The 26,315-nt window shown below is 44.5% G+C and overlaps 1 protein-coding gene and 1 long non-coding RNA gene across 5 annotated transcripts in view; one reads left to right on the plus strand and one right to left on the minus strand.

Moving 5' to 3' along the window:
• Positions 1-26,315, plus strand: part of mettl24 (methyltransferase like 24) — a 43,454-nt gene that overhangs the window by 15,186 nt on the left and 1,953 nt on the right. For 2 of the 3 annotated variants that reach the window (XM_037085674.1, XM_037085677.1), the window contains exons 2-4: positions 4,896-4,994; positions 12,936-13,069; positions 19,295-19,520. In XM_037085674.1, the coding sequence (XP_036941569.1) occupies positions 4,896-4,994; positions 12,936-13,069; positions 19,295-19,520 (459 nt within the window). Of the gene's footprint in view, positions 1-2,802; positions 3,318-4,895; positions 4,995-12,935; positions 13,070-19,294; positions 19,521-26,315 lie in introns of those variants that run through there. The other variant, XM_037085675.1, reaches the window with a different exon arrangement.
• On the minus strand, positions 5-6,173 carry LOC119012145. 2 transcript variants are annotated; one of them, XR_005072376.1, is made up of 3 exons: positions 6,022-6,173; positions 5,855-5,923; positions 5-1,552 (listed from the first exon to the last, which is right to left on the minus strand). It is a non-coding gene; the product is annotated as an uncharacterized LOC119012145 (long non-coding RNA). The 2 variants fall into 2 exon arrangements; XR_005072377.1 differs by lacking the exon at positions 5-1,552 and adding an exon at positions 4,000-4,084.

The raw sequence follows: 26,315 nt of genomic DNA on the forward strand, positions 1-26,315 counted from the left end.
TTAACAAAAAAGCAGACAAAATACAAAGCAGAAAACACAAAAGCGAAAACAAAGTAACAACCAAAAGCCCCTCTAATTAGCAGCTACGATGCTCAGATGAGTGGAAACGAAACAAAGGGAGGAAATGAAAAGCAAAACATCAAACATGAGGGTAAGTGTCCTGTAGTGTGGTGAAGTGCCCTCTCTTTACTATAAATATATCATGATGTGCTGCACACTGGTGCCCCTCTCTAGATTTATTTTTTTTTTGCCCCTGCCCCTCAAACATCCTGAGTCCACCCCTGGTATTAAGGCAAAACAAACTGAAATCTGAAGATTTACCACAAGTGCCTCGTTAAAATCGGAACTGAAACATCTTTCAGCAACTTCTTCCTCTTCAAATGTTCCTACCTTTTTTCTACATCCCCACTGCATCCCATTAGCCTCATCCATATTTCCCATTGTTCGTCCCTTCCAGCCATGTCGAGGCATGACTACCTGAAATGCTCCTGCTGAGGACGTAGTTTATTCCTAATGTCGAGGGATTAGGGGTCTAAACAGCTGATGCTTGACAGTCAGCGCGCGACGTTCTGTGCGTTTGTTATTAACACCGCTTACCTCCGCTGTCCCCGAGGTGCAGATGACTTGTCGGTGCTTGACTGAACATGGGGGCTTAGTGCTAATCTCATCAGCGCTCGGTGATGATTCAGCAGTTAGTGGGAGCTCGCAGGCACGGCCGTTAGATAAGAGTTGGATTTATTTCCTTACCGAATAACTTCACAAGAAAAATAATTACAAAACAGACTGCAGATTGAGATCCTGAGGCGTTCGAGTGCGGCCTGACAACTCCTGGGCAAATGGTGCTTTCCAGTAAAAAAAAAAAAACTTACAATCCTTGGATGCAGCTCCTCCCTTGGCAAAGTCTGACAACATTTCCATTCCTTGTGTGTGCATTCAACCCCTCCCTCTTCCTTCTCCTCTCTCTTTCACCTCTCTGTTTCTATTCAGCCACACCTTAAACGCTGCAGACTGCCGGTGAGTCCGTTGTCCCAGATAGATTTCTGCCCCCGTGATCAGCAGTCCTGTCCAAACCTGCAGCGGGCTGATGTATGGGGCCCGATAGCTGAGGCGGGGATGAGAAGGGCAGCTTGGAGAGACAGAGAGAGAGAGATATCCTGGGATGCAGCGAGGTGGATGTTGTGTAAATAACAGTCTTCTGGACTGACGTGCACTCTTTTCCGTCTCTGTAAAATCTTTTTTTGACTTTGGAGAAATGTTGACCAAATTCGGTCTTTCTTTTTCTCTCTGGCCTCGGCAAGAGTTTCCTGCTACCATCATGCTGAATAAAAAATGCATGTTGAAATTGAACAGCAAAGCCTTCCTAAGGCTAGCCAGAGGTGAAAAAATCAGAAGAAAGACATCACACGTAATTCTGACCGAAACTCTCTGGTACTGCAACGCATCGGTCGTGCGAAGCCTGGCAAACAAACCCGACAAGGAGTGGGCTGAAGGCAGGAACTGGATCAGGCGGTAGTCGGATAACACGATGGAAGTTTACACCAGGGAGCTCAGGCTGGAACACACGACACGGTGGACAAAGATGAGCAGAAAACAGAGACGTGGGGGAGACAAAAAAAAAAGAGAGAGAAAAAGAGGTAATGAGACACAGGTGTATACACCAGAGTGGAACAGGTGGAAACACAAGATAACAGAAAATGATGATAAAGGAAAAACATGACCTCAGGACACCGAGCAAGATCTCACAATGTTTGAAATTAGTTCAAAAACAGCAGCAGCATCAGTCGAGGTTCATCTTTGGAGGCTCGACCTCATATCGTAAGGTGGTCCGAGATGACTTTCACTTCACAAAGGTCCCACGAGGTCAAAATGGATCGTGTGGTTTTAATCACCTATATCCTGCTCTATATCTTGACTTTACAGCAGTATTGGAGCCAATGGAGGCAAAGACTTATTTTGTGGGTATTTTGTAATGAACTTCCTGAAAAATGTTTTTAAAATGTTGATGACTCATCCTGCTTTCGGGGGCTGTGTATACCAATTATGCGTCCAGTGCATGCTCTCTTAATTTTTCATGCGCTGTAACCAAATCTACTTAATTTTCTTCCCGTATCACAGAGTCGTTACAAACCACGCTTGATGTTTAGTGCAGGCGGCGAGATGAAAAGGGCCACAGTGTTAAGTAACAAGGAGATTAGTCCTTTTAAACCTCATCCTTACTTAAATTGATCACTTGCCTGTGCTTGTGTGAGTGAGTGTGTGTCTGTGGCCTATTCAATGCAACAGGCCAATAAGGAAAATAATCAAACTGCAAGAAAAACAATAGCTTTGGACTGAAACCCACGTGCGAATCAATCACCCAATTTGTCCTGCAGTGCTAATTGCACTGATCATGCAATTATTTTAAACAGACACTGAAAACAGAGGGAGAGAAAGAGACAGAGAGGAAGACAGAAAAAGAAAAGGAAATAGAGGGATGACATGACAGAGAGGGAGAAGGAGGAGGAGGGGAAAGAGTTGAGGTACGGTGAGCATTCAGATGTTTTGACATGCCGCAAATCGATTCAAGGCTGAATTCCAAACAGTGAATCATGTGGCGTGGATCCAGCTCTGTAGCCGTTGAATGGGTGGGGGGGTGGGGGGACTGATTCTCTCTGCTGGCAAGTTCCAAGATCTGCATCACTGGAGGAGGAAATGACACACATGGTGGTGTCATAGATAATGTATTAGCAGAGAGCTGTGCGTCTGTGTGTGTGCATGGTTTTAGATGATTATGTATCAGTACAAATAGTGCAGATGCATGTATATTTAAAAGTGCAGTGTGTAAAAAGTTGAGTCAAAAACATGACAAACATCATCCACAGACTGGATGTTATGCCTGTCTGTGAGCTGTGCTCCAGAGACATCTACTGATGTTAACATGCTAAGCAGCTAGCCCCCACCCAAAGTGGGGAAATAGACCTCCCGTTCTAACAGTGCAAACACGAGCAACATGCTTTGCAGCGAGTATTGGTAGTGGCCACACCGTCTAGTTACATCTTCATGTGACGTACTGCAGCTCAAAAAGACTTTTCTCCCTAAGTTTACTAGTTGTAGACGTCTCTGTCAAACAGTGGATACGTAATTTTGAGCATCACAACCCCTGAGAAATGACTCATTTCATCATAACCGAGGCCATTCAGTCCAATGACATTTGGAGCATCTAGAAGTCTTTTATCGCTATTCAAGTTAGCCGGGGGCTAAACCGGAAGTTGGCTGGCTCAGTGGGCCGAGGTCTCAGGCGCACACCCCCTATGGATTGTACAACGTGGAAGATCCAGGTAATATCACACCCGAGACATGGAGATTTTTATATGTGCCGCTGAGCAGCTTTCATTCACGTCACTATATCCAGGTCTCATTTTACATCCTAGGTCGAGATCGCTAGCTGCACAGATGACTGAGCTAACTAGCTAGCAGCAGATTGCAGCTACTCTGGTGATGTGCTGTTCCCTATTTGTTTTGAGTGTGAATTTGACAGGTAGCCAATTCATACATACTGCACCTTTAATTTTTAATGTCTGTGTATGTTATCATATGCCTGTATTTAAAGGCTTATATGTGTATACAATTTTCATGCTGACACTGAAACTGCACTAAATTAACATAAATGGAGGGATACAGTGAATGCTATGTGTGTGTTTATATACCTGAGTGGGTATATTCACTGTTAACACAAGTAAGAATAATGAGAGTTGACTGACACACAAACTCAATTTGGCCACAACCTCTAGTTTAAGGCACAAGGTCACCGGTGGACACTCTTTCGGAAAGGGGCAGGCCCTCTAGGATGCCTTTCCCCAGCACCATGCAGTGAAGTCCTGCAGTGTTGAGCCTTTGAATGCAAAGCTTGAGACAGAGAGAAAAGGGAGTCGTGGAAACATCGGAAGTGAATTCCAACACTGCTTATTTTTCCTAAACAGACCTGATGTCACCACGGTGCCCTTTTTACAGATTGCTCACCAGATGTGCCTGCAGCGCTGAACAAACCCAAACATGATCTCGTCAGCCAAGCCAAAAAAACTACCTGTGCATGTCCATGGAAAATCTGAAAAAAAAAAATCCAGAATAAACTGCAGCACCTATAAAACAGTGATGAAGGTTTGATAGACCCCAAGGGGCAAGGAGGTGCTCGAACGTGAAATCAACGTCTCTAATTTACACCACGCCTGCTAATGAACACTTGGCCATGGTGTTTGACCCCAATAAATGATTGTGCAACCAGTGAATGCATCATCAAAAAAAAAGCTCTGCCCCTCTACTTTTTTTCCTGTCCTCTCCCGCTTGCTTCCACATCTCTCCTCTGCCTCCTCCTCTAATCATAACCAGGAACTTTCCCGTAGAAACGAAGCAGCCTATAAAATGAGAGCCCTGCCAGGTTTCAGGAATGCGATCACACACGGCAGCACCGGCCAACTGACGGTGAAGGCTGCAGTTTTATTCTTTCCACTTGTCTGACGCAGCCAGGCCTGCAGAACTTTTCTTCTGCGCATGAATAAAAAAGCAGCCCCCCCGGTCGACTAAAATAACAATGGCAATGAACTTTAGCAGCTTTATTTGTCACTAACACACAGGTAAGAAGAAGAAGAAGAAAAAAAAATCCTCCACTGAGCACACCGTGACCTAGTTCCATTTTCCATCAGCGGCTAAACACAAGTGGGTTATAATACCTGAAAGAATAAAGCTCCCTTTGTTGTCGCCCTTGCATTGGATTTCTTTTGAGTGGCCTACTTTGATGTAAGTTAATTGTCGATTTTTCATGTTCTTTTCGTTGTTGAAAAACATTTAATTGTTTGTGTGTGTGTGTGTGTGTGTGTGTGTGTGTGTGTGTGTGTGTGTGTGTGTGTCCTCCACCGCAGGCTCTTCGGTGGCACATAGACTTGGAGCCCTGGGCCAGTGAGAGCCGTTCTCTGGAGGACGAGGCTAAAAGGTTCCTCAGCTACATCACAACGCCACAAGTGAGTAATCTTCGCTGGACTCCCTCCTGGTGTTTAAAATAAGTTGTTATGTAAAACTGGATTTATTGATGATTGATGATTTCACATATGTTAAAAATAAAGCAATCATAGTCTCTGGGGTTCCTCAAATACCTTCAGACTTTTACTTTTTATTCCACTTATTTATTTATGTACTTTTTGTAATGATACTGCTATAATGCACTTTTGGTCACATTCAGTGCTTTAACATTGTAGCATTTCCACTTTTCCTTTATTACAAAATCGGACTACTTCCCCTGCTGCTAGCAGATCTGAAGTGTTGTAACAGAGTTAGTTGAGGGTAACTGCTAATTTCACACAATAAAGTGTGTTTACAGCTCTTGGGGAGTATATGTAAAAACAAAAAAGTAATAGAAAGCCCCTTTGTGGCTTCAGAAGAAGCTAGTGCATTATGGGTGATGTAGATGCCAGTAGGAAAGGAAGAAGAATGCGCTGAACAAAAAAATTCCTCTGATTCTGCTGAATAGATTTCGATCATTTGTTTTGTCACGCTCCTTTCATTTTGGGTCCTGTGTGTGTTTTATATGTGTTTTCTGGTTCTGTGCTGTTGCTTGCCCGTTTCCAGTGTTTTGTCTTCCCCTCCTGTTTCTCTTGAGGTCCTCACCCACCTGTCTACCTGTGTTTGATCTGATTAATAGCCCTTCCGCCCTGATACCTGAGTTCTTCCCCCTGTATGCTTCCCCTCCCTCCATTGTCTTCCAGCCAATCAGCCCTGTTTCTTGTGTTTTTCCCCTTTTATTTCCCTCGCCTGTGTTTCTCCGCCTCACTCCACCTTCACCTCATTAGGTTCATTAGCATCTAAGCCACTGCTGTTCCCTCACCTCACTTGTGGTCGGTCCGTACCATCACATGCAGATAGATTCAACACAGGAAGCGAGGTTTGATGATACCTGATCATTAATCCAAAAAGAAGATATGCAAGCGGAAAGGTAACAAAAGCCTAGCAAATAATGGAATCCGAACAGCAGAACAAAAAAGGAGAACAAACCGGAGCACATGAGGACCGAAAAGACACAGGATAACAGGGGTTATGTGAGGATGAGAACTGAACAGACGGACCAACAAAGGGGCTGACAGGCTAGAAAAGCTGGAAAACACTGGAGGGAGGGGAAGGCTAATGAGGAAGATGCAGCGCAGGTGTTGGGGGGAAGAAGACGGGGGGAAGAACTCAGGTAACAGGGCAGGCTTAACAATGAGATAAAACACAGGTGTGGAGGGAAGATAGGCTGTGAGGACCTCAAGAAAACAAGGAGGGAAGACACTAGAAAAGGGTGAAAGACAGCACAGAAGCAAAAAACACAGGCCAAACACACACACGCGATGAAACCAAAATGATGGTTTTCAACTTCTTGCAATGCTAGACCAGCGGACTACTTTTCAAAACCTGGTGCCTACATTGCCCACAATTCAACCTAGCCACTGAGTGACATCATCAAAGGCAATTTATCACACTAGTGCAGTGCCTGTAGGAAGCATGTATTCCTATAGAAAAATGGGAGGTTATGTAGCTTTTTCGTGGCCAAATGAGGCTGTGCTTGAAGGTGGGACATCATTTGATTGTTTTTGACAACTTTTGACTTTACCATTATATTTCACCGCAAAACTATTTACCTTGCCTTGTTTGGTGTCATTATTTTCAGCACAACCTCACGTGTGACTGTACAGTTATTTTTTCATTTTGAGATACTGTATTAACACAATGGACTTGTTGTTTTCTAAATTTGTAAATTTCAAAAACTCATGCACAAAGTTATATGTAATTATTTACATTTACATGCAGGCAATGCCTCAGGCTCAGGCCTACCTCAGCTCCCCCCTCCCTGCTCAACATTCAGCAGGCTCCTCATTGTTTTGACTCACAACACAAAAACGACTACCCTACACACTAAACACACTACACCAAACACTACATAACGCATTAACCATACACATCAAACACGCTATATGTCACAAATCTCCCAACTCTCAAAACTCGCTGTCTCTATCACTCTCTATCACCTTCACTGCTGCTGTCACTCTTCCGCCTCCGTCCCCCGCCACAATGTCCTCTGTTCTTCAGCAACCCAATCACGTGGTTTGCCATATAATTTTGTGAGTGGTTGGTACAGTGCCTTTTTCCACCAAGAGGAGTGTGTTTTCTTGCTTGCAAACACTTCCTGTTTGTGGACACTTTTGTGACAAAAGCCCGTTTTTACCATTTCTTCCTGCAGGTACAGTATAAATCCACTTGTTTCTTAAGGTATGTCGGGGGGTGGGCTCTGAAGAGACTGGCTCTGATGCGCACGAGACTATGGTGGCTATGGTTGACAATGCTAGCGGAATTGTTAAATCATTTATGAAATCATTTATTAACGGTATCATTGTAGTCCAAACAAATCTGACATTGCACACCCTTGAACCCCACAGCAGCCATGTTGAAAATCATGGCTGCTGATCAGTCTGATCCTGATTTGCAGAGATATTTGTGGCACACACAGATTTTTTGCTTTTATAGAGAGATGACAAATGTCAAATTGGAAGAGTTGACTTTTAAAGCAAATTTGTGTGTGCACTTAATGATGCTAATTGGCTCCTGGCTCTAGCACCATACTTTATGTATAGGACCGAGAGTGATATCAGTTCTCTCATCTAACTCTCAGCAGGTTATTTCCCAAACTGTTGAACTCGGAACGCTCTTGAGCTTCTGATGCAACTGCAACTCTGTGCCATCGCCATTTTTAACAAGTCACGCTGTTCACAGCCCGAACATGGCTCGACGAATTAGTACATTTTTACATGTGATGTGGAAGATCTGCGGTGCAGATATGAAGGACGCAACAGTATCACAAATGTGTGAAACAGAATTAAAAGAAAAAAAAAAACAGGATTGTTTGTTCCTTGGCACAGTTTCCTCTGAAAATGTCTTCGCGAGCGACACAAAGTGTTGTTTACCGACGAGAGCTGTAAATTCAGCTAATCACAATAATTCGATTCTTGGCCTATGGGTGCATGGTTTCTCAGTTTGTTTTTTTTTCCTCTGGTGCCCAGTCCCATCAGACAGCACAGCATCCGACACTCGGATCTGCTATTTGAGCTGAAGATTAGACCCAGGAGCATAAAAGTAGCATTGAGACCTCAGTTTGAAAACAGATTATTGGAGCAGTTGTTGCTACTGGAGGGCCCCCGGGATGTGCATTATTTCGACAGGTCTTTTGTTGTGTGTATATATCAGAGCGAGCCTGCGTCCATCAGCCCATGACTGAGCGACGCTGGCACCCTCTTTTCGCATTCAGCTCAGCCGGAGATTCGTCTCGCCTGACGGCAGCGCGCACAATTCTTTACTCCATTGATTACCATACAGATGGAGCTCACGGCCCCCCCTCCATTCACACTTAATCAATGAGATGTTGTGGTTTGTTTGCTGGTTTCTGTCAGTATTAAATTACTACAAATCGATTAAGATGTTCAGCATCATAATTTGAGAAATACCAAGGTGGGGGAGAAAATCCCTGCGACCTTGTCCCCATTGTGGAGGCGACGAGAGGACGAGGTTTCATTTTCACTGTCAGACACCGTAGAAGGGCTTTTTTTTCTTTTTCTTTTTCTTTCTTTTGGATTACTTGTGCAGTGGATTTTATTGTGAAGAAATTGGATTGGGGATGAATCAGCAACTTATCTTTCCCCCCCTCGGACAATATAGTACCCCCTCCCCCTCTCTAAATGACTGAGCACTCGTTCAATATCTTTCACAAAGCAGACATTCAGCTCATAATGAATTAGCCCCAGGATGTGTGTGTGTGTGTGTGCGTGTGTGAGAGAGAAAGGAAGAGACAAGGACGAGAACAGAGTGAAAGAAACTGTGCAACGGTGCGCGTGTCTAAAAGTGTGTGAGTTTGTTGGGAATCTGTCCATCATACGCGTTGACAGGCGCGGGCGGAAGGAGTTGCAGGGCGCGTCGCAGCATCCTCGGCTGTAATGCTGACTGACATGGTGCCTGGTGGAGCTGTTACCCAGGGAGATGGCCTGCGACACGACTGTCCAATCAATAGCACTCAGTGTTGCCACATGCATCCGCGCACCAGCACACACACACACACACACACACACACAGAAAAGATTAGAGGAAGTGCGTATATAAAAGTACAACCGCATGAAATGTACTGTTGGAGCTTTTTTTTTTTTTTCTGATTAGCCATGCGACAATAGGTAGCTGCTGTTCAATGTATTGCTGGGTGAGTGACGGCACTGTTTCTGTTCAATGTTTGCCGCTCGGTATTCAGCAGCTCAGCGCCACTGATAAGTCTGCAGATGTGAAGTGGCAAAACAATCAGGAGTGATTTTGCATTTCACTGCACACTGTGTATTGTGTGCTGATGAATGCTTTCAGCTGGAACACATTAACATCAAATAGTACAATGGAGCATGTTCCAAATTCATTTAAATAGATTATAGTACCACCCGCACGTACGGTTTGAAAACTCCTGTGCTCTTTTGTATGGCGGGGGACTCTTATTCCCCTGTCTTACGGTGACACCACACTTCACTCGGCCAGCCCCCCACGTTCCTGCCTGACCTGTCAATGAACGCTCTGATTAAAAAGGGAGGTTTATTCCAAAGCTCCTCCACAATTCAAAGCTTGTTTGTGCACCCCTGTGAACCTGGGAGCTTTGCTGTTAGGGGAAAAATGTCCTGGTAGGTTTCCCCCAAGGAAGATTGGCCCCAAGGTAGGGGCCAGAGTGAGACTGATTTACAAAACTTGTCATAAATTGACCCAGAACGAGCTGCAGGACCTCATTTTCACTTTTGCCATTCATTGTCGATGTAAGCATTCTATTAGCGATGCATTGCCTTTCAAGGAGAGAGCCTCGTATTGCCCGCCATTCGTTGCATAAAGTCAAGGTGTGGGCTATATATATTATGCAAAATCAGGGGCGTCCAGTGTGTTGCCTCTGGAAACTCCTAAAGAACTATACAAACATACCACTGTTGAGTTCAAATGGAGACAGATTCAGCAACTGAACACATTTCAAGAGGCAACGAGTGAGGTTAGTCCAGTCCAGTACAGCCAGGAGTGTTTGCAATGTCGCAGGAGGGTCTTGGTCAGCTCGATGCTGGCACACGCCACAAGTCCTCGTGTATGAAAACACGTCTGTGGACACATTGAAAGTGTGGCCTCTTCCTGGAGCCCGACCACAAGGGGAACCATGTAGAGGCCCGTAGAGTTCCTATATGCCCACCATCCCTGGGGACAGACCTTGGGATAAGGTGCATTGTCAGGCAAGGCTTTAGGGAGCTAGGTGTGCTGACCCCCTGGCTGGTTGAGAAGATCCAACATGACCCCTTTCATAGGGAGGGAACCAGAGCTGTGCTTATGCACCAGATTGGAGTATCTGGCCGTCTTGGAGTCTCATTGTGTGGAGCTGTAGGCTGAGCAGGATGCCTCCTGGACATTTTGCTCTGGATGTTTTCCAGGCAAGTCCAAATGGTAGGGGACCCCAGGGTAGACCCCTGTAGAGATTATATATCTGGAGGCTGAAGCTGTGGTATGCTGTATAGGTTGCAAAATGTATTAAATTATAAATGAATAAAACCGACTTGACCTTTGGATGACTTCATCTTGCCCTGGACCTCCTTAAGCAGCAGAAAATGGATGGGCCGAGAGCTGGGTGGATTATTCATAGGAGTACGACAAGGAGGTTCTTACTTCACACTGGATCTCATGCTTGATAAACAATTCTAAATGTCAGTTTTAAGTAAACAATAGACGTGATTCTAACACTCATCACACCCTGACAACAGAATCGTTTTAGAAAAGTACTTACTCTTTCGCCATTCTTTCATCAAACATTTATGCCCACTGTAAAACATTTTGCTCAGGCATCGTTTCAATTAACCTGAGCGCATACCGCAAACGTTTGATTAGATAATACACATTGGACTTGTGTAAAGGCGTACTGTAGAGCCACAGAATTATGTTTTCATATCGCCTCGTCTGAGCCAGCATCGTTTCGTTCCTCTGCAAACTGAAATCTCTGCAGCAGACGGAGCTTCGGGAGAAATCAGATGGCAAACATTTGAGCAGCAGCTCTGGTGCGACAGCATTGCCACTTGTAAATTCAACATGTACGTGCATGTTAACTGCATGTATGTACACAGTTTATGCATACATGCTCTATACAAACACCCAGGAACTCGCATAAACATGTAGCAAATTCTGGAAGAGCAGGAGTTGAGCTGAGCACACGGTTTCAGTCGCAATGTTTCCTCTCGTAGACAGTGGTTGATTTTTCCAACTGGTTCTGTAAACAGGACCTTGAAAAAACCTGCAAATATGCATTCATTGTCCAGGTTTTTCTTCAGCATATGAAAGGAGGAATCTTCTTCTTCTTCTTCACAATCTCCTCCATTTCCCTGTTGTTTCACGCTGCTATTTAGAGACTCTGAGTGCTGTTGGTGCATGAGCCGCAGCTGCACAACATATGATGAATAGTAAGTATATCATAGTTCAACACTGAGGCCAAAACACATGCCAGCCCTAGGTCGAATTCAGTTGCAGCTTACATATTTTTTAGCATTTGTATTGAAAAAAGTGGCACTCGATTTGTTGTGTGTTCAGTGCCTGGTACAGTGTAGGAAGTTACAAATTAAACTGTAGATATGCAGTAAATGACTTGTATGTGGCAAAGTGTGGCCTCGACTGCTCACTGTAAACAGAATGTTGACATGCTTTTCAAAGATACTTTCATTTGCTCAGTAATGTTTGCTTTGAGTCTGCCACAGAGCGCTATCGTTGTGCTTTAAGGCATGCTCTTTGAAGGAGAAAATATTGTATTAACCCCATAGACCGTAAACAGAAGTCATTCCGCTTGAAATACCATTAATTTCCCAATGTTTGTAATATTATATTCACAGTACAGAGCTCCCGGTTTAAGTGAGGGAACATAACATAACCTCAACTAGAGGCTTGTTGGAGAAGTTTACACAGATGTTAGCCTGTTGGAGAGGCTAACAAGATGTTAGCCTGCTGGAGATACTAACACAATGTTAGCCTGTTGGAGAAGCTAACACGATGTTAGCCTGCTGGAGATACTAACACAATGTTAGTCTGTTGGAGAAGCTAACACAATGTTAGCCTGCTGGAAACCCTGCTGGAAAAACCAGCATAGACCAGCATCATTTCCATGCTGGTCTATGCTGGTTAGTGCTGGTGGACCAGCATGATGAAGCTGTTCCACCAGCAAGGTCCCATTAATTGTGCTGGCCTACCAGCATAGTCTTGCTGGTGAAGTTGCTGATGGAGCTGATCACCAGCATACCAGCACCAGCTGTTCACCAACATCCAATTACCAGCATCACATGCTGGTGCTGGTACGCTGGTCACCAGCATCCCAGGCTTTCAAAGCCAACTTCACTCCTCCTCATACTCGGCAATATGAAATAGGTTGTAGACACATCCCATGCTGGTCACCATCACCCCATGATGCTGGTGACCGCATACCAGCACGAAAACACAACATATGCTGGTCTATGCTGTTTTTTTTTCCAGCAGGGAAAGCTTAGGCTCTACACCAAAGTTAGCCTATTGCTTTTGTTGACACAGTTGCAAGCCTGTTGTAAGCCTGTATGAGAAGATAATACAATGTTTGCCTGTGAGAGAAGCTAAGACTGGTGTTAGCCTGTTGATGAAGTTAAAACACATATGGGCCTGTGTAAGAAGCTAGCACAATGTTTGCCCTTGGAGATGCTATCACTGATGTTAGCCTGTTGGAGAAGCTTAAACTGATGCCTGTTAGCTCTAATTATCCATGACCGTATATTTTAAATGGGTAGCCAACAGTGTTTTCTCCAGCTTTACAGCCAGTGTCATCGAGAAGTATCTCCTACTATTATCTTCGCAAATTAATGTGCTTTTTATGTGCTCAGGTGTCCTGTGCATCGTTGGTCAGCAAGGAAGCAGCTCAGCAGGGGACCAAGGGTGCCTGGGCTGCCTGTCTGGACCCCAAGTACAGCCTGACCCACAGGATACACAGCAAACACTGCAGGGTTTACTCTTTTGGGTGCGTACCGACACTTCCAAAGCATATATTCATTCCCATACTCCCTTACTTATCTTTACCTCCACTACCATGTGACAAATGTTGACCTTTATTCTAACAACAATGATCCTAATTGTAATCATTCATGAACTAGCCGCACACTGGCTTTGAGACTGGCTGTCATCTCCAGCATCTGCAGAGCAACGGAACTATTCCCAGCATTCATTCCCAGACAGCCAGTGAGTTATCTGCAGATGCGATAGTTATTCAGAGCATCTGGTTCTACGACAGGCCGTGATACATCTAGTCATAATTGCTGCTGTTGTCATGTCACCCATGACAATTCAGACTGAGGAGAGGAGGAATTCTGCTCTTTCTCTCAACTGTTTCATCAAAGAATGAAGCCCAATTTCCACACAATGGAGGAGGAGGAGTATCTGCGTCTCCACATCCCCTGTTAGCCTTGTCTTTTTACGCCCTCCCACTCCAGCGACTAATTGGACACAGAGCCTGTATTTATTCTGGATCCATCTCTCTCTAACAAAGCTGAAATTTTCATTTGGCATTTTGGGGCCATGTAGCGGTTATTGTTCCTGTATTCTGTACAATCATTTAAAATTTACTGTGTAACACTGTGATAAGAGTTTGAAAAAAAAACAATGCTTTCCTTTGCCTCCAACATCCTCCTGGAACGTATATCCTCGTCTGCTTCCTCACCTTGAGTGGCAAGTAATCTAGAACTGAGTCAACCAGGCCACCGAGGTATTTGACCTTCTTAAGATTGGAGGGTCAATTACTCCCGGTTGCCTTTGTGGCATGGATCAGCTCGGCCCGCTTTTCAGGACTTGCTGCAGTGGTCTGAAGGGATTTTGTCTGTGGGAGAGAGGGAGCTTATTAATTTGGCTGTTGAGAGACAGCACAGGTGTGTGGGTGGCACCAAGACAGAACAGGGCGCAGATGCAGGAGGTGAAAAAGGGGGGGAGCCGGGTTACTGCTGTTTTCTGGCTTCCTGCCTCTCCATGGAGGAGGGGGGGTCAGGGGTCAAACGGAGAGATTTAAGGGAAAACATATCTGATACCCTCTGGCTGACTGATGGAAAGCCACTCAGGCATGCGAGCCACACGGACATGCAGCGAGAATAAAAGGAGTTTTATTGTACGTTCTTTCAGTGATTTATGCCAACATTTTAACAGTTGACCTGAAACATCAGCCGGGGAAAATGACTCATGGCTGTTTTTTTTTTCTTTTTTCAAAAGCTGTGTTACAGTTTTTCCTTCTGTCTAACTGAACTCTTGGCAATAGTCATGACCTCATGTTTAGCATAGATAGCGCCACGTTGCACTTGATACCACTCAAGTGTTTGGTTTTGTGCTCTTAGTCACCAAAACACTCAGCTAACCAGCTAAAAGCAGCTACGATAAGCGGCAGTTAGCGGATCGCTCTGGTGATATGCAGCCCTCTGTTGGTTTTGAGTACTAATGTGACATGGCCCATTCTTACATATTACACCTGTAAGACACTCTCACAGAGACCAGACCTAAAAAATGAAGAACATAAACTTCATAAGTATCAAAACAAAAGGTCCAGAGGGCCAACTGTGATCAAGTCAAACTGATCTCTTAAGTTTCTGGATCTTTACCTCGCTGTGTCCCCTATCTGACCTGGATTCATAGCATGCACACACACTCACAGACATTTTTTTTTGCCATACTCTTGATTCTATGCCAGGTATGCTGAGTATCCCGTTCTCTGGAGACTTGTGCTCTGCTATGCGGGAGACTCACCTGCAACCCGCTGCTGCACACAACGCTGGTTTTAATAGAAACATCAAATACTGTTAGGTGTGTGTGTGTACACCCTGGAATTCAGTGCATTGCTGAGTGCGCGTATTCGCGCATGTGCGTACGCCTGATACGTCCTATTTGCATGCTGTTCAACGAGCCATGGACGGCCGTGCCTGGGCAGGATGAGCAGCTGTTCCCTGATTGGTCTGTCACATGGTGGTGGACGAGGAGGTATGGAGTGGTGGTGGGTGTGTGTGTGTGTGTGTGTGTGTGTTGGGGGGGGGGGGGTCTACAGGATGTTTTTCCACATGAGAGACCCATTACCCACCTTTAACCTCTCGCACTGCAACATGCCTCTCTCATCCCCCCTCAGTCTGTCCTTCCCCAGCACTGTTCTCAATCTTATGAGTCCGTCTTTTTGAACATGCGGCAACAGTGCAGAAGCTGGCTGTAATCAGAGATCGCCTGAGAGGACGAATCACCTGTTGTTATTATTATTGTTATTATCGTGCACTTGCTGGTTCATCAAGGCATGCATCGAGAACTCGTATTCACCAGGCAGCTGCAAGAAGGATGTCGGCTCCAGTCACTGCCCTTTTGCTCTATTTGGCTGAGGCAGCCTTTCCAATCAAAATTAGGAAATTAAAATAATTTAAAAATAATTGTTGTTGTTGCAGTTGTGGCTGCTCCTGCTCGATGAGGGAGGGTGTTATCACGCCCACTGTTCACATCAATTAATTTCTCCCAGTAGCTGAATTAACTGTAGGTGCTGCCTGAAGCGAAGGCAGTGCCGTTTAATTTAGCTTTGAGCACGTCCTGTATCTTTAAGCAAGCACAAAAGGTAAACGGCCTTGCATTTACACAAGACATCTGGTCTGTGGACTACTCCAAGTGTTTTACAACACGTGCCACATTCACACACACATTCACGCAGCGATGGAAGAACCCATCAGGAGCAAGCTGGGGTTCACACTGTCTACAGATCCAATTTCCAGGTGCCAGGTGTAAATGGGGTCAAACTATTCTGGATCCATTGGAATGTCTAGCTGGGACGCTTCATCCATGTGAACTGTGATTAATGGTCTCAATTACACCTGTGGAAGTGAAATGTGCAATCGGTGCAAATAAAACAGAATAGAATTTATTGATTCCCGACTGGGAAATTATTTTGTCACAGCAGCAGTGGGTCTGCTAAAAAAAGAAAGAAAAAAAAAAACACACTGTACATAACATAAATAGCAAGCAGGATATATACAATGTATATACACAGTGCAAACTTATACTATAAACAATAATAATCTATACAACTATGCAAGAAATAAACAATTCCTATGAATGTACAATATAGATGTGCAATAATAGAACCACAGGTAATATACATATATAAAAAGACTTAAAAGAACCTAGTATGTGCAGATGTAAACATGTTTGCGACAGAGTAAAGGTGAGAGAGTTATTGTATGAAGTGATGTCTTGTGGCAGGACAGATTTCCTTTATCTGTTGTTATGACAGCGAAGCTGAAGCAGCCTTTTGGAGAAGGTGCTCCGTTGTCTGACCAGTGCGAGGTGGAGAGGGTGGAGAGCATTATCCATGAGTTTTTTTTCAGTGTCCTCCCCTCCACCACAGCCCAAAGAGTGTCCTGTTTGCAGCCAATCACAGAGCTAGCCTTCTTAATGAGTTTGTTGAGTCTGTTGGTGTCGCTGTCTCCAGTGCTGCCTCCCCAACAAGCCACAGCAAAGAAAAGTACACTGGCCACCACAGACCGATAAAAGATCTCAAACATCTTGCTGCACGTTGAAGGATCTCAGCTTCCTCAGGAAGTATAGTCTGCTCATCCCCTTCTTGTAAACAGCTTCAGTGTTAGATCTCCAGTCAAGTCTGTGGTTTGATGGTAACACCCAGGTACTTATAATCCTCCACCGCCTCCACATCCTTTCCCAGAATGCGCAGAGGTTGTCAAGCCGTCCTCCACTTCTTCCTAAAATCGATCACCATCTCTCTGGTCTTACTGATTTTCAGCTGCAGGTGATTCTGCCCAGTCCACTCCACCAAGTTGTCCACCAGTGCCCTGTACTACCCCTCCTGTCCCTCACTTATACACCCAACAGCCAAGTCGTCAGAAAACTTCTGCAGGTGACACGACCCCATCCTGTATCACTAACCACCACATCAGACAGAACACTGCCCATACAGACAAACTGTGGCCTGCCTGTCACGTGGTTAGTAATCCAGGAGACAATGGAAGTGTCGACACCCATCACTCGCAAAGAATGTGATTCTCACAGCACTGCCACTACCATCCAGGTGCAAAGGGGCTCGTTGCAGCAGGTAGATGACAGCGTCATCAACTCCCAAGTAGGGCTGGTAAGCAAATTGCAGAGGGTCTAGCAGGGCTCTCACCTGCGGCCTCAGGTGGGCCAAGACCAGTCTCTCCAGCACCTTCATCACGTAAGATGTGAGGGCCACTGGTTAGCAGTCATTAAAAATTGGGTCCTCTCTTCTTTATCGAGCCTCAGATGTCATCGAAGCAACAAACTCGATCAACTAATCGGGGTCCGGTTTTCATCCGGAGGAGCGCGGCGGCAGAAGACTGGTCCAGCAAAGTTCGTCCAGTTTGATTTTATTTACATCATCTCTTTCAAAAGTCTTTGAAAGAGCTCCACTTGTAACAACTTCTGCATGCAAGGAGGCTGTGGCAGCGGTTGCACAAATTTAGAGCACTTATATAGGCTAAAGCGCAGCGAGGGACTGAAAAGAAAAAAATACCTGCGCCTCATCACTCGTTGATCATGCATATGTTAATGTGCCGCAGTGTGTGATGAAGGACGGGGGAATTGGCGCGAGGTGCGAAGAGAGAGAAAGGGTGGAGATGGAGAGACAGATGGTCATGTAGAGAGAAATGTTTTGAGATTTGGAGAGATGTGATGGCAAAGGTATGAAAAGGGCAGGAAGGAGGAATAAGAAAAAAAAAGACAGACAGCAGACTGTATCCAGGCCCAGCGAGTGTTTGTTTGTCAGCCTCGCCTCAGACATCCACATCATCCAGACAGGCTGTTGACATAATGGCTCGGATTTACAACCCGAGAGGTGTTTGGCATCACACGCCATCACATCTACGCATCTGGTTGCCATGACATTATGGTCGACAGAGTGTCCCTGCTCCTGCACACTGCCGTCTCATGAGAGGATATTATAGAGGCGAATAGAGACCCTCCTTTATCAGCATCCAGAAGAGCTTCTCATGCACTTTGAGCCACCCCCCAACTCCTCTGTAAGTAATCCCCGATCCCTGTCATCTAAAGTGTCACTGCAGTGATTCCTGGCCAAAAAACACCACACCAGAGACAGAATATTTCAAAGAAATACTTGAAATATTTAGTGCGGGTAAAAAGAGATGTCTAGTTATATCTCAATCTCCCCCAAACACTCATCTCTCATCTGCCTGCTGGCGAGATGCGTTCAGGGACCGTGTGCCTCTTCTGTAAAAGAAGATGCGTTCACTATGAAATGTGCTCCCTGCGCCGCAATTACAGAATACAGCGGCAGCACAAACTAGACACAGGGGAATGCAGAGACAGCGATGGAGGACGGAGGAAAGGGGAGAAAATTGCAGAATTAGAGGGAGGGAGGGACGGGGTAGAGAGAGAACAGCAGCAGCGAGAGGCGGTGTGGGAAAGTGAGAAGAAGCATGAAAGAGAGAGAAATGTTTCCTAATGGGGAAGGAGAATGCTGAAGAAACAAAGGTAACGAGAGGGAGTAAAAGAGTGACAAGAAATGAAAAAGACAACAAGTATGTCTGCAGGCAACAATCCACAGTGTATTCCTTTCTTTCTTTGGGTCTTTGATTAAAAGTTGTCTCTTTAACAGAGTATAATAATGCATGTCTGTAAAGATTCTCCTCTGTTCTCATTGGTGTAAATCAGGACTTCATCTTCCTGGTTTGTGTTCGTAAGAAATTGCGCATTGGTGCTATCGGGTGAAAGTATGATGGGAAAGTGGACTTCTCTGTTATGAGTTGATGAGCCGATTATTAGATTTCCCATGAAACAGGAAGTGGCACTACCTGTGGAGGCTGAGAGTAGCCCCTCTCACACAAAGACACTGCATTACCGCCGCAGCGGTGGTTCGTCTATTCTCCACCATTGGTCATTCACACAGAGCAAAGCACCGCTGGAGTAAAGACGAACCGCCATGTATTTCACACAGAAAGCTGCGCTGCGGCTCCTAAAGAGATGTGACAGTACACGTCATGATGATGTCGGTGTGTTTCCTGGGTGTCCCCCCCCCCACACAATATATCATGACTTATTAGTTGGCTGTATTTTGTACAGGTTCTGTACAGTTACCAACACTCTTTACACCTCACATATTTTGGCTATATTACCAAGAAAGTTTGAGGTTTAATACTCAGCCTCATCTCTGACATAAACAACCAGATTGCTTGCGCTGTGTGGGTTGCAGGTTGGGCGTGGACGACCGGTCCCTGGAGGATTCTCTGGCCAGGGCGGGATGTGAGGTCCACTGCTTCGATCCAAGCTTGAAGCAGCCCCACCTGCAGCGGGACGACATGTGGCTCCATCGGCTCTCCGTGGACTGGAGGGATCCCAACCCGGCCGTCGTCGCCCAGCGTCAGTACACCAGCACCAAGAAACTGGCCACCATCCTGAATGACTTTGGGCACAGACAGGTGAGAGGTAGAGCGCAGGTGGGATCTGTACAGAACATGGCCTCTGCTTGTAGTCTAAATTCATTAAAAGGATTTTGGCCTTAAAAAATAACCTGGAACCCCATCAAAGGGATTTTCTTTCCTGTGTCGGCTGGATATGCGGCGTGCATGCAAACGCAGGTCCCTTCCTATGCATAATAAAGCTCATCAGGATACATTCCTCTGTTGTCTCTCCGAACCTCCAGGTGAATCAACTCTCACACCTGATTTTTGTTATTTCCTCCTTTTAAATATTATCATGCTGGATGTTACCTCTCCAACGCCCCCAAGGGATTGTGTTCCACCTCATTAGATAGGGATCTGCATACGAGATCAATCCCACACACACCAAGCCCACTGATAGCATGCATACTAATAATCACAGAGAACATGCCTGTTTGTGATCAGGCTGAATGATAATCCAAGGTCAAACAGAAGCCAAGCCTCTCCTACATATGTAATAAAATCACAGCTGTATGACTGTCAGGCTCTTTTCTCTTCTCAAGGTAATAAGAGGGAAACTTACAGATAAATACAGACTGCAGGCGGAGTATTCATAGTCTGCTAAATTAAAGGTTGGATCCCATTCATGCCCCCCTTTTCTGTGATTGTAGTATCTGATATAGCAGAATATACTGATGGCATAAAATTGGGCAATTCAGCTGAAAATTGGTGCAGTTTATGTGCCATTGTCAGCGTGACTCGTTGTCTTCATTTGTTAATACTCCCACGTGGACTCGCTGTTCAAATGTTCAAATCGTACACATGGGGCCTAATTTTGGTTATTCATTGTCCCCGGAGGTTGCTTTTGAATTTTTTTGCTGATCAGTGACCTTTTCATCTAGCACCACCACGAAGCCAACTTGACTTGAATGACTTGAATGCAAAAACATCTGAAATGTAATGAGCAGACTGTGATGAAATTAAAAACACTCGTGCTCCCCAGATGTTGAACTTGTTCCATGAGCCTCCACCGACACCAATCTCCGCCCAAAGCGTCTGACATACAACATATCTCCTTCTGTGGGAGACATTCTGCCATGAAATTTGGTGAACTCATTCGTGCTCCCACGAAGATAAACTCTTTCCATTTTCATGTTTACTTTACTATTATGGGGTATATTGTAGACTACAGTACATCAGACATTTTAGTGATGATTTGCCCTGGACAAATTAGCCAAACTCATGTAATTACAAAATTCAGCCTTTCTCAAAGTGTAAGTCCACAAGTAGATTTGGAAAATTATCATGTCTTAAATAGTTTCTCACACTTTCTGTGACTTTGAACACCCCCAAAGCCTCACAGTGAGTAGGATGGATGTTTTTTTTTCTATTACTTAATCGATTTGCATCTAAATTCAACCATTATTATTTGAATCAGCTGTTTTGCTGTGTCGTCAGGCTTCAGCAATGTAGCCCACCCTTTCGCAGCTCTTCAGCTTGGAGCCAGACATTGCGTCATTCGTCATCAGAAAGAGCTGCGCCGTTCCCTGGAGTAGGGCTGTGCTTTTGTGAAACTGTGATATACTGTTGAAGTGGGCCGACTGTATTTGGGGGAAGTTTTTGTGGTCCTTGGTCTGAAAAAGTTTGAGAAACTATGACCTAATTATTTTTTTGTGTAACTCACATGAAGAGTTAAAATTAATAGCAAATTCAACTCAGGAGCCAACACATTCCTCAACGAGTTGATCATTTTCTTTTCTGGAGTCAAATCCAAAGCAGACCTGCTTATTCATATGGGGGAACTTGGAATGATCCTACTATCTTCCCAGCGTGTGACGAGATATGAACAAATAAAGGCTGCCACGTGTGTGTGTTGGTGTGGGTGGGTTTCGCACACCAAACCGTTCCATCGCAGACAGTATCGGCCTGTTTTAAATGCAGAGCCATGCACACATTCTTGTAATGAGGTTTTAATGTGAGTACATAGTGTGCCGGAGGAGCAAGCAGATGCAGCAGCAGAACACTTTCTTCTCAAAGGCTCTCTCGCCCAAGCCTCTGTGACGGGAAACGCAGCGGCGAAGAAACAGAGTCACTCGGAAAAGGTCGAAATATGCATTTGTGCGGCATTTCTTATCTGTGACGGTTAAAAAGAAAAATACACAGACGACTCATTTGCCTCGCTGTGGAGACCAGCTGAGACAGCAGACACTGTCTCCACAGGGACAAATATCAGCGGCGGAAAAAACACATCTCGTTTATTGAAAGAAACTGCATATTGGACCATTGATCATGTCGGTAATTGGACAATACAACAGTATCAGCACTAACCAGCTATGCAACTTTGCTTGGGCGCTGCCGAATCACAAAGGGTAGAAAAACAAACGCAATATTTCCATCGAACAACTTTTTCATTTCGTGAGTGAAGCTGCATCATCTGCATGCGTGCAGAGGATCTTTCGTCTTCATCGCTGATGTGGCTAATTTGATGCTAATGGCCGAGGGTGTTTTATTGGAATGCAACTAACAAGACACTAACACCTTTGTAGTTCAGCAGCAGGTGTGGATACAGGGTGATGTTTTAGACTTCAGTGTGTTATGTAGGTTCTTGTGCATGTGAAAGACCTTGAATGTTAAAAAGGTCAAAATCCGCACAAACAGAAACTCGTCTCTCCCACAGAAAACTTGTCTCTTCTAAAACACCTCGTCAGTAGTCCTGCCTTTGATTCCGTGACTTTTTGACTCCACTTCACAAAGTCACACCTTTTGTATAATTTATGCCTAGCAGCCAGTTTGGCACGTAGGAATTGATTTAGCACAGCTGCTCTAGTGCTGTTAGTGGTGCGGGTCAGGCATGTTTGAGCTGACCATTCAGGGGAGACTGGGTGTTAAAGAGGAGGGGCCTTAAAAAGACAAAAAAAAATTTCCAGATAGAGCTGCAGCACTGGACACTTTGAGAAAACTGATGTGTTTTTTGTGCACTGAAGGAGGACATTTGAAAATATCTGAAGATCTATGGTAAACTATGCACAATTATCTCAAACACTGTCTGGGAATAGACGACTAAATATGCAGGTGATGATCAAGACAGCTCTAACTGCGTTTTTTTCCAAAAAGCACAGAATCTCTCTGAGGTGTAATTAAATATTTTTTATTGTGATCCGCTCTCCAGTGGCAGGCTCACTAATTAAAGCGCCTAAAAACACATTAGAAAATAAAGGTCAGATAAGCTGTGATGTTTGATGTTTTCTAGTTTACAAGCAAAAACAGTTTAGTTATTCTGACAAGACCAAATCGTCTGGAACAACAGGAGTAAATAAAGGAGTGAATAAAAGTCTTTTTAAAAGCTAAGATTTGCCCCACCATGAAATAAACACATTTCAGGCCAAGTAACAAGCCAAAGTGCAAACTTCCATCTAAAGCTGTTTTCACAAATCAGCGAACATGTTTGTTTACAAATACTCGCGCAACTTTTCATCAAAAGCGTCTCTAAATTAGAATTTGTCCCGATGTGGTGCCTAATCCCGAGGACGGTTTACAGAAATAATTACCATGTGTATTTTGATCACTTGCTCTGTGACAGGTTTGGAGGGGAGGAAATATTTGCCCGTTGGGTGTTTAGACTGTTCGCAGCAATCTGACATGAATGTCTCAGCAGTGGAGGGCAGGAATTTTCTGTCGAGTTCAAAGACATTTTACATCAAATATTCCACACAGTGGGGATGATCGGCTCTATTGTTGTGCAGTGCGCTTTGGTCCATGATCTCTCTCAAATGTGTCACGAGTTCTTACAGTAACGTCACATTACACCGCATAACAAGAGCTGCTGGAAGTTAAAAATGTGGCTTTAATAAATCGGAAAGATTCAAACACAAGTCAGTGTCGTCCACGAGAGCCTAGTGTGTATGTCACCCATGTGTCTTCATCAAAGTAAAAACCCAGTGCATGCTCATTTTGTTCTTGAAGCCTGCTTAAAACGCACCACAAGGAGTTTTTCACTGGTTATGAAACAGTCCTAATTTAATACCGATGCCTCAATAATGACCTACATGAACAAATCAGACCACCAGAAAGAAGCCCGGCTATTTCTCTGTACTTATTACTTTATGTTTGACCCTTCAGAGGAAAAATTGGGGAGTCTCATTGCCAGAGGAAAGAAGCTGCTCTGTGTACTCTGTTAGTGTCGCTGTACGTCAAAGCAAACTTTCGACCGTATTCCCGCGGCAGCCATTTTACTCTTGCTCAGAGTGTAAAGCTCGAAGGCCAGGATAATGTTACGGTGCTGTGTGCCAGGTTGCAAGTCATATAAATATTGGAAATCTTACAAACTGTTATCATTTCACCACTTCCTGGTTGAGCAGCAACTGAAAACACCAATGGACATTAATGTGTCCAAGATGTATGCTGATGTTTTAGAATTATTTTCGCCTTTCTTTCTTGCATCATGTAACACTATCAAACAATGAGATTAGTGAGGTTGAATGTTGTCATGCAAGCCTACTCAGTTATAAAAAAACAATAGCATGTGCTAGCCAGGTCAAAAGGTGGTGGCGCTCATAATGCTTTTGTCCAAGTGGACCACCAGAATACATATAAAATAAAGGTTCCTTGCAGCAATTTTAAACAGATGGCTCCACATGTTGGATATATCCTTGTTAGCTTTCTTGCAGAGACTTTAAGAACACAGACGATGCCCCCATGTGTGTATGGTTGATATTTAGCTGGAGCCCGAAGACGAAAAGCTAACTACTAAGCATTAAACCAGAAGCAAGTAGAAACAGTTAGCCGTGCTCATTTCAAAGGTAATAAAATCCACCTACTGGCACCTCTTATGTAACTTACCAGAGCTGGTTGAAAAATAGCCGCTTTTTAAAAAATGATTTTTTTTTTATCGGCTTCTTACATGGATGGTTTTTTAAACGTCCAATCCATGACTTGACGTCGCAGAAAGGAGAGGAAACCGGGTGCCGCTGCCAGGCGCAGCAGTCTTTGGCGTTAGCCAGGCTGCTAGCCGGGCAGCTAACTTCACTTTGCTATAACGCCGCACTCCTTTAGCTTCATACTATGCGCACACTCCAAGTGTCTGGTGATGTTGCTTACCCTGAATTTCCACTGGATACTGTCCGCTGCGTTACGGCTCCGCTCCGGTTTTGCTCCGCCGTCCGCCGTCTGGTCACCCCCACCGGTTGCATTGGTCCGCCATGGTGCAGTACGGTAGACAACTGGCGTTGCGAGGCCGAGGAGTTTCAGCGATAATCACATAATCACTGTCGACCGCAGTTAGAGGTATGTGTTATAAAAACAACGACAGGAAGTGTTCCCGACGGAAGGACATTAGAAGAACTTGTGTTTTGTCTCTTTTTAGATATTTATGTGCTGGTGTCATCACGGAGTGTTTTATTTTTGAAAAAATAACCGGATGCTATATTGTTATTTCTGTGCTTGACTTCCTGTCTGCTCCGTGCTAAATTCAGCTGACTTGCTGCGTCATGCTCCAGAATCCGCCAGATTTTTATATCTGGTCCTGGTCCTGGTTATCTGTTCAGGAGTATTTGTAATTGCATAGCTTCTGTTCTGTTGAAGCTTTATTATTACCTTGTGGTAATAGATAGAAGTTTGAAACTTTTAACATCTTGTAAAGTCTTTATTTTTTTTTTTTACACAAAATTACATGTTGTAGTATCGATAGGAGTATCGATAAGTATCGGTACCCATAAGGAGTATCGGTATCGATAAAATCCTAACGATATCCATCCCTAAATATAATACAATACAATAAAATTTGTGAGTGCGAGAGGTGCTAAAAGGCAGATGATGCTAGCTAGGACAGAACCAAGCTACCTGTCTTCCTTCCTTTTTGCGAAGATAACTCTGTTTTATTAAAATAATCCATGTATTTCAGTCAAATGTTTTTTTTACCCACCAGGAAACTCGTATCATTCTCTCCCAGCACAGTTAATGACCACTTTGCATGGGTATCGCTGCACAGCAGTTTAGCATAAGTCATCCTCCCAAAGCCCAAACACCATATGGACTCCGCTAACACCAGACAGGACGGTCTTGCCACTTCTCCCGCAGAGAGCTGATCTTGGCAGCATTGGATCGGGGACAACTGAGGCAGAAAGGCCATTTGTGTGACGACCACTGAATAAAAAAAGAAAAAAAAAAACTTACATCTGTCAGACAGAATGAAGCTGTACTGAGCCGCTCGAAACACCATCTGATCCCAACACGCAAATGTAGAGAGACACATTTCCCCTCTGAGACCGAGTGAATACATCACCTCTTCATGATGCCATCACAAAGTGTCGGTCCAATTAAGGAACATATCTCTGCTTGTGGGAGGCTTTGGCGCCCAAGGGGAGGAAATAGAACATTTTTACTCGTTCTCCGCTGATGGCTGTCTTTTCTGAGAGTTTCTGAGACTCGTTCCTTCAGTTCTGCTAATGAGGCCTGGGAGTTCTGTGGCGTCACCAAAGGCGCCAATTGGAGAGGAATTTCACGGCCACTTTATTGTCGGTGCTGTCATGGCGGCGGTTGAAACGTGAACATTTCCCACGATTAAAAAAACGGACGAGAGATCTTTGGATTTCCTTCAGCAAGTATCTCATGTTATCTTTAATGTAATAATCTTTGACAGTACAATACCCAGAGCCTCCTCCTGATAAATCCTAAAAACTTAATCCCTCCCCAGGTCTTATCACGGCTAATGCAGTGGCTACATCGCGTACTAGCTGAGAAAATGCCAACCGAGGCGTCGGCAAGCCTGGGAGGGATAAGAAGCGACATCACCAAGGTGACGTTTAAACACACGAAGGTCGCACAATGGACATATTT

Source organism: Acanthopagrus latus, chromosome 22 (assembly GCF_904848185.1).
Source record: "Acanthopagrus latus isolate v.2019 chromosome 22, fAcaLat1.1, whole genome shotgun sequence".
Classification (NCBI taxonomy): Eukaryota; Metazoa; Chordata; class Actinopteri; order Spariformes; family Sparidae; genus Acanthopagrus; species Acanthopagrus latus.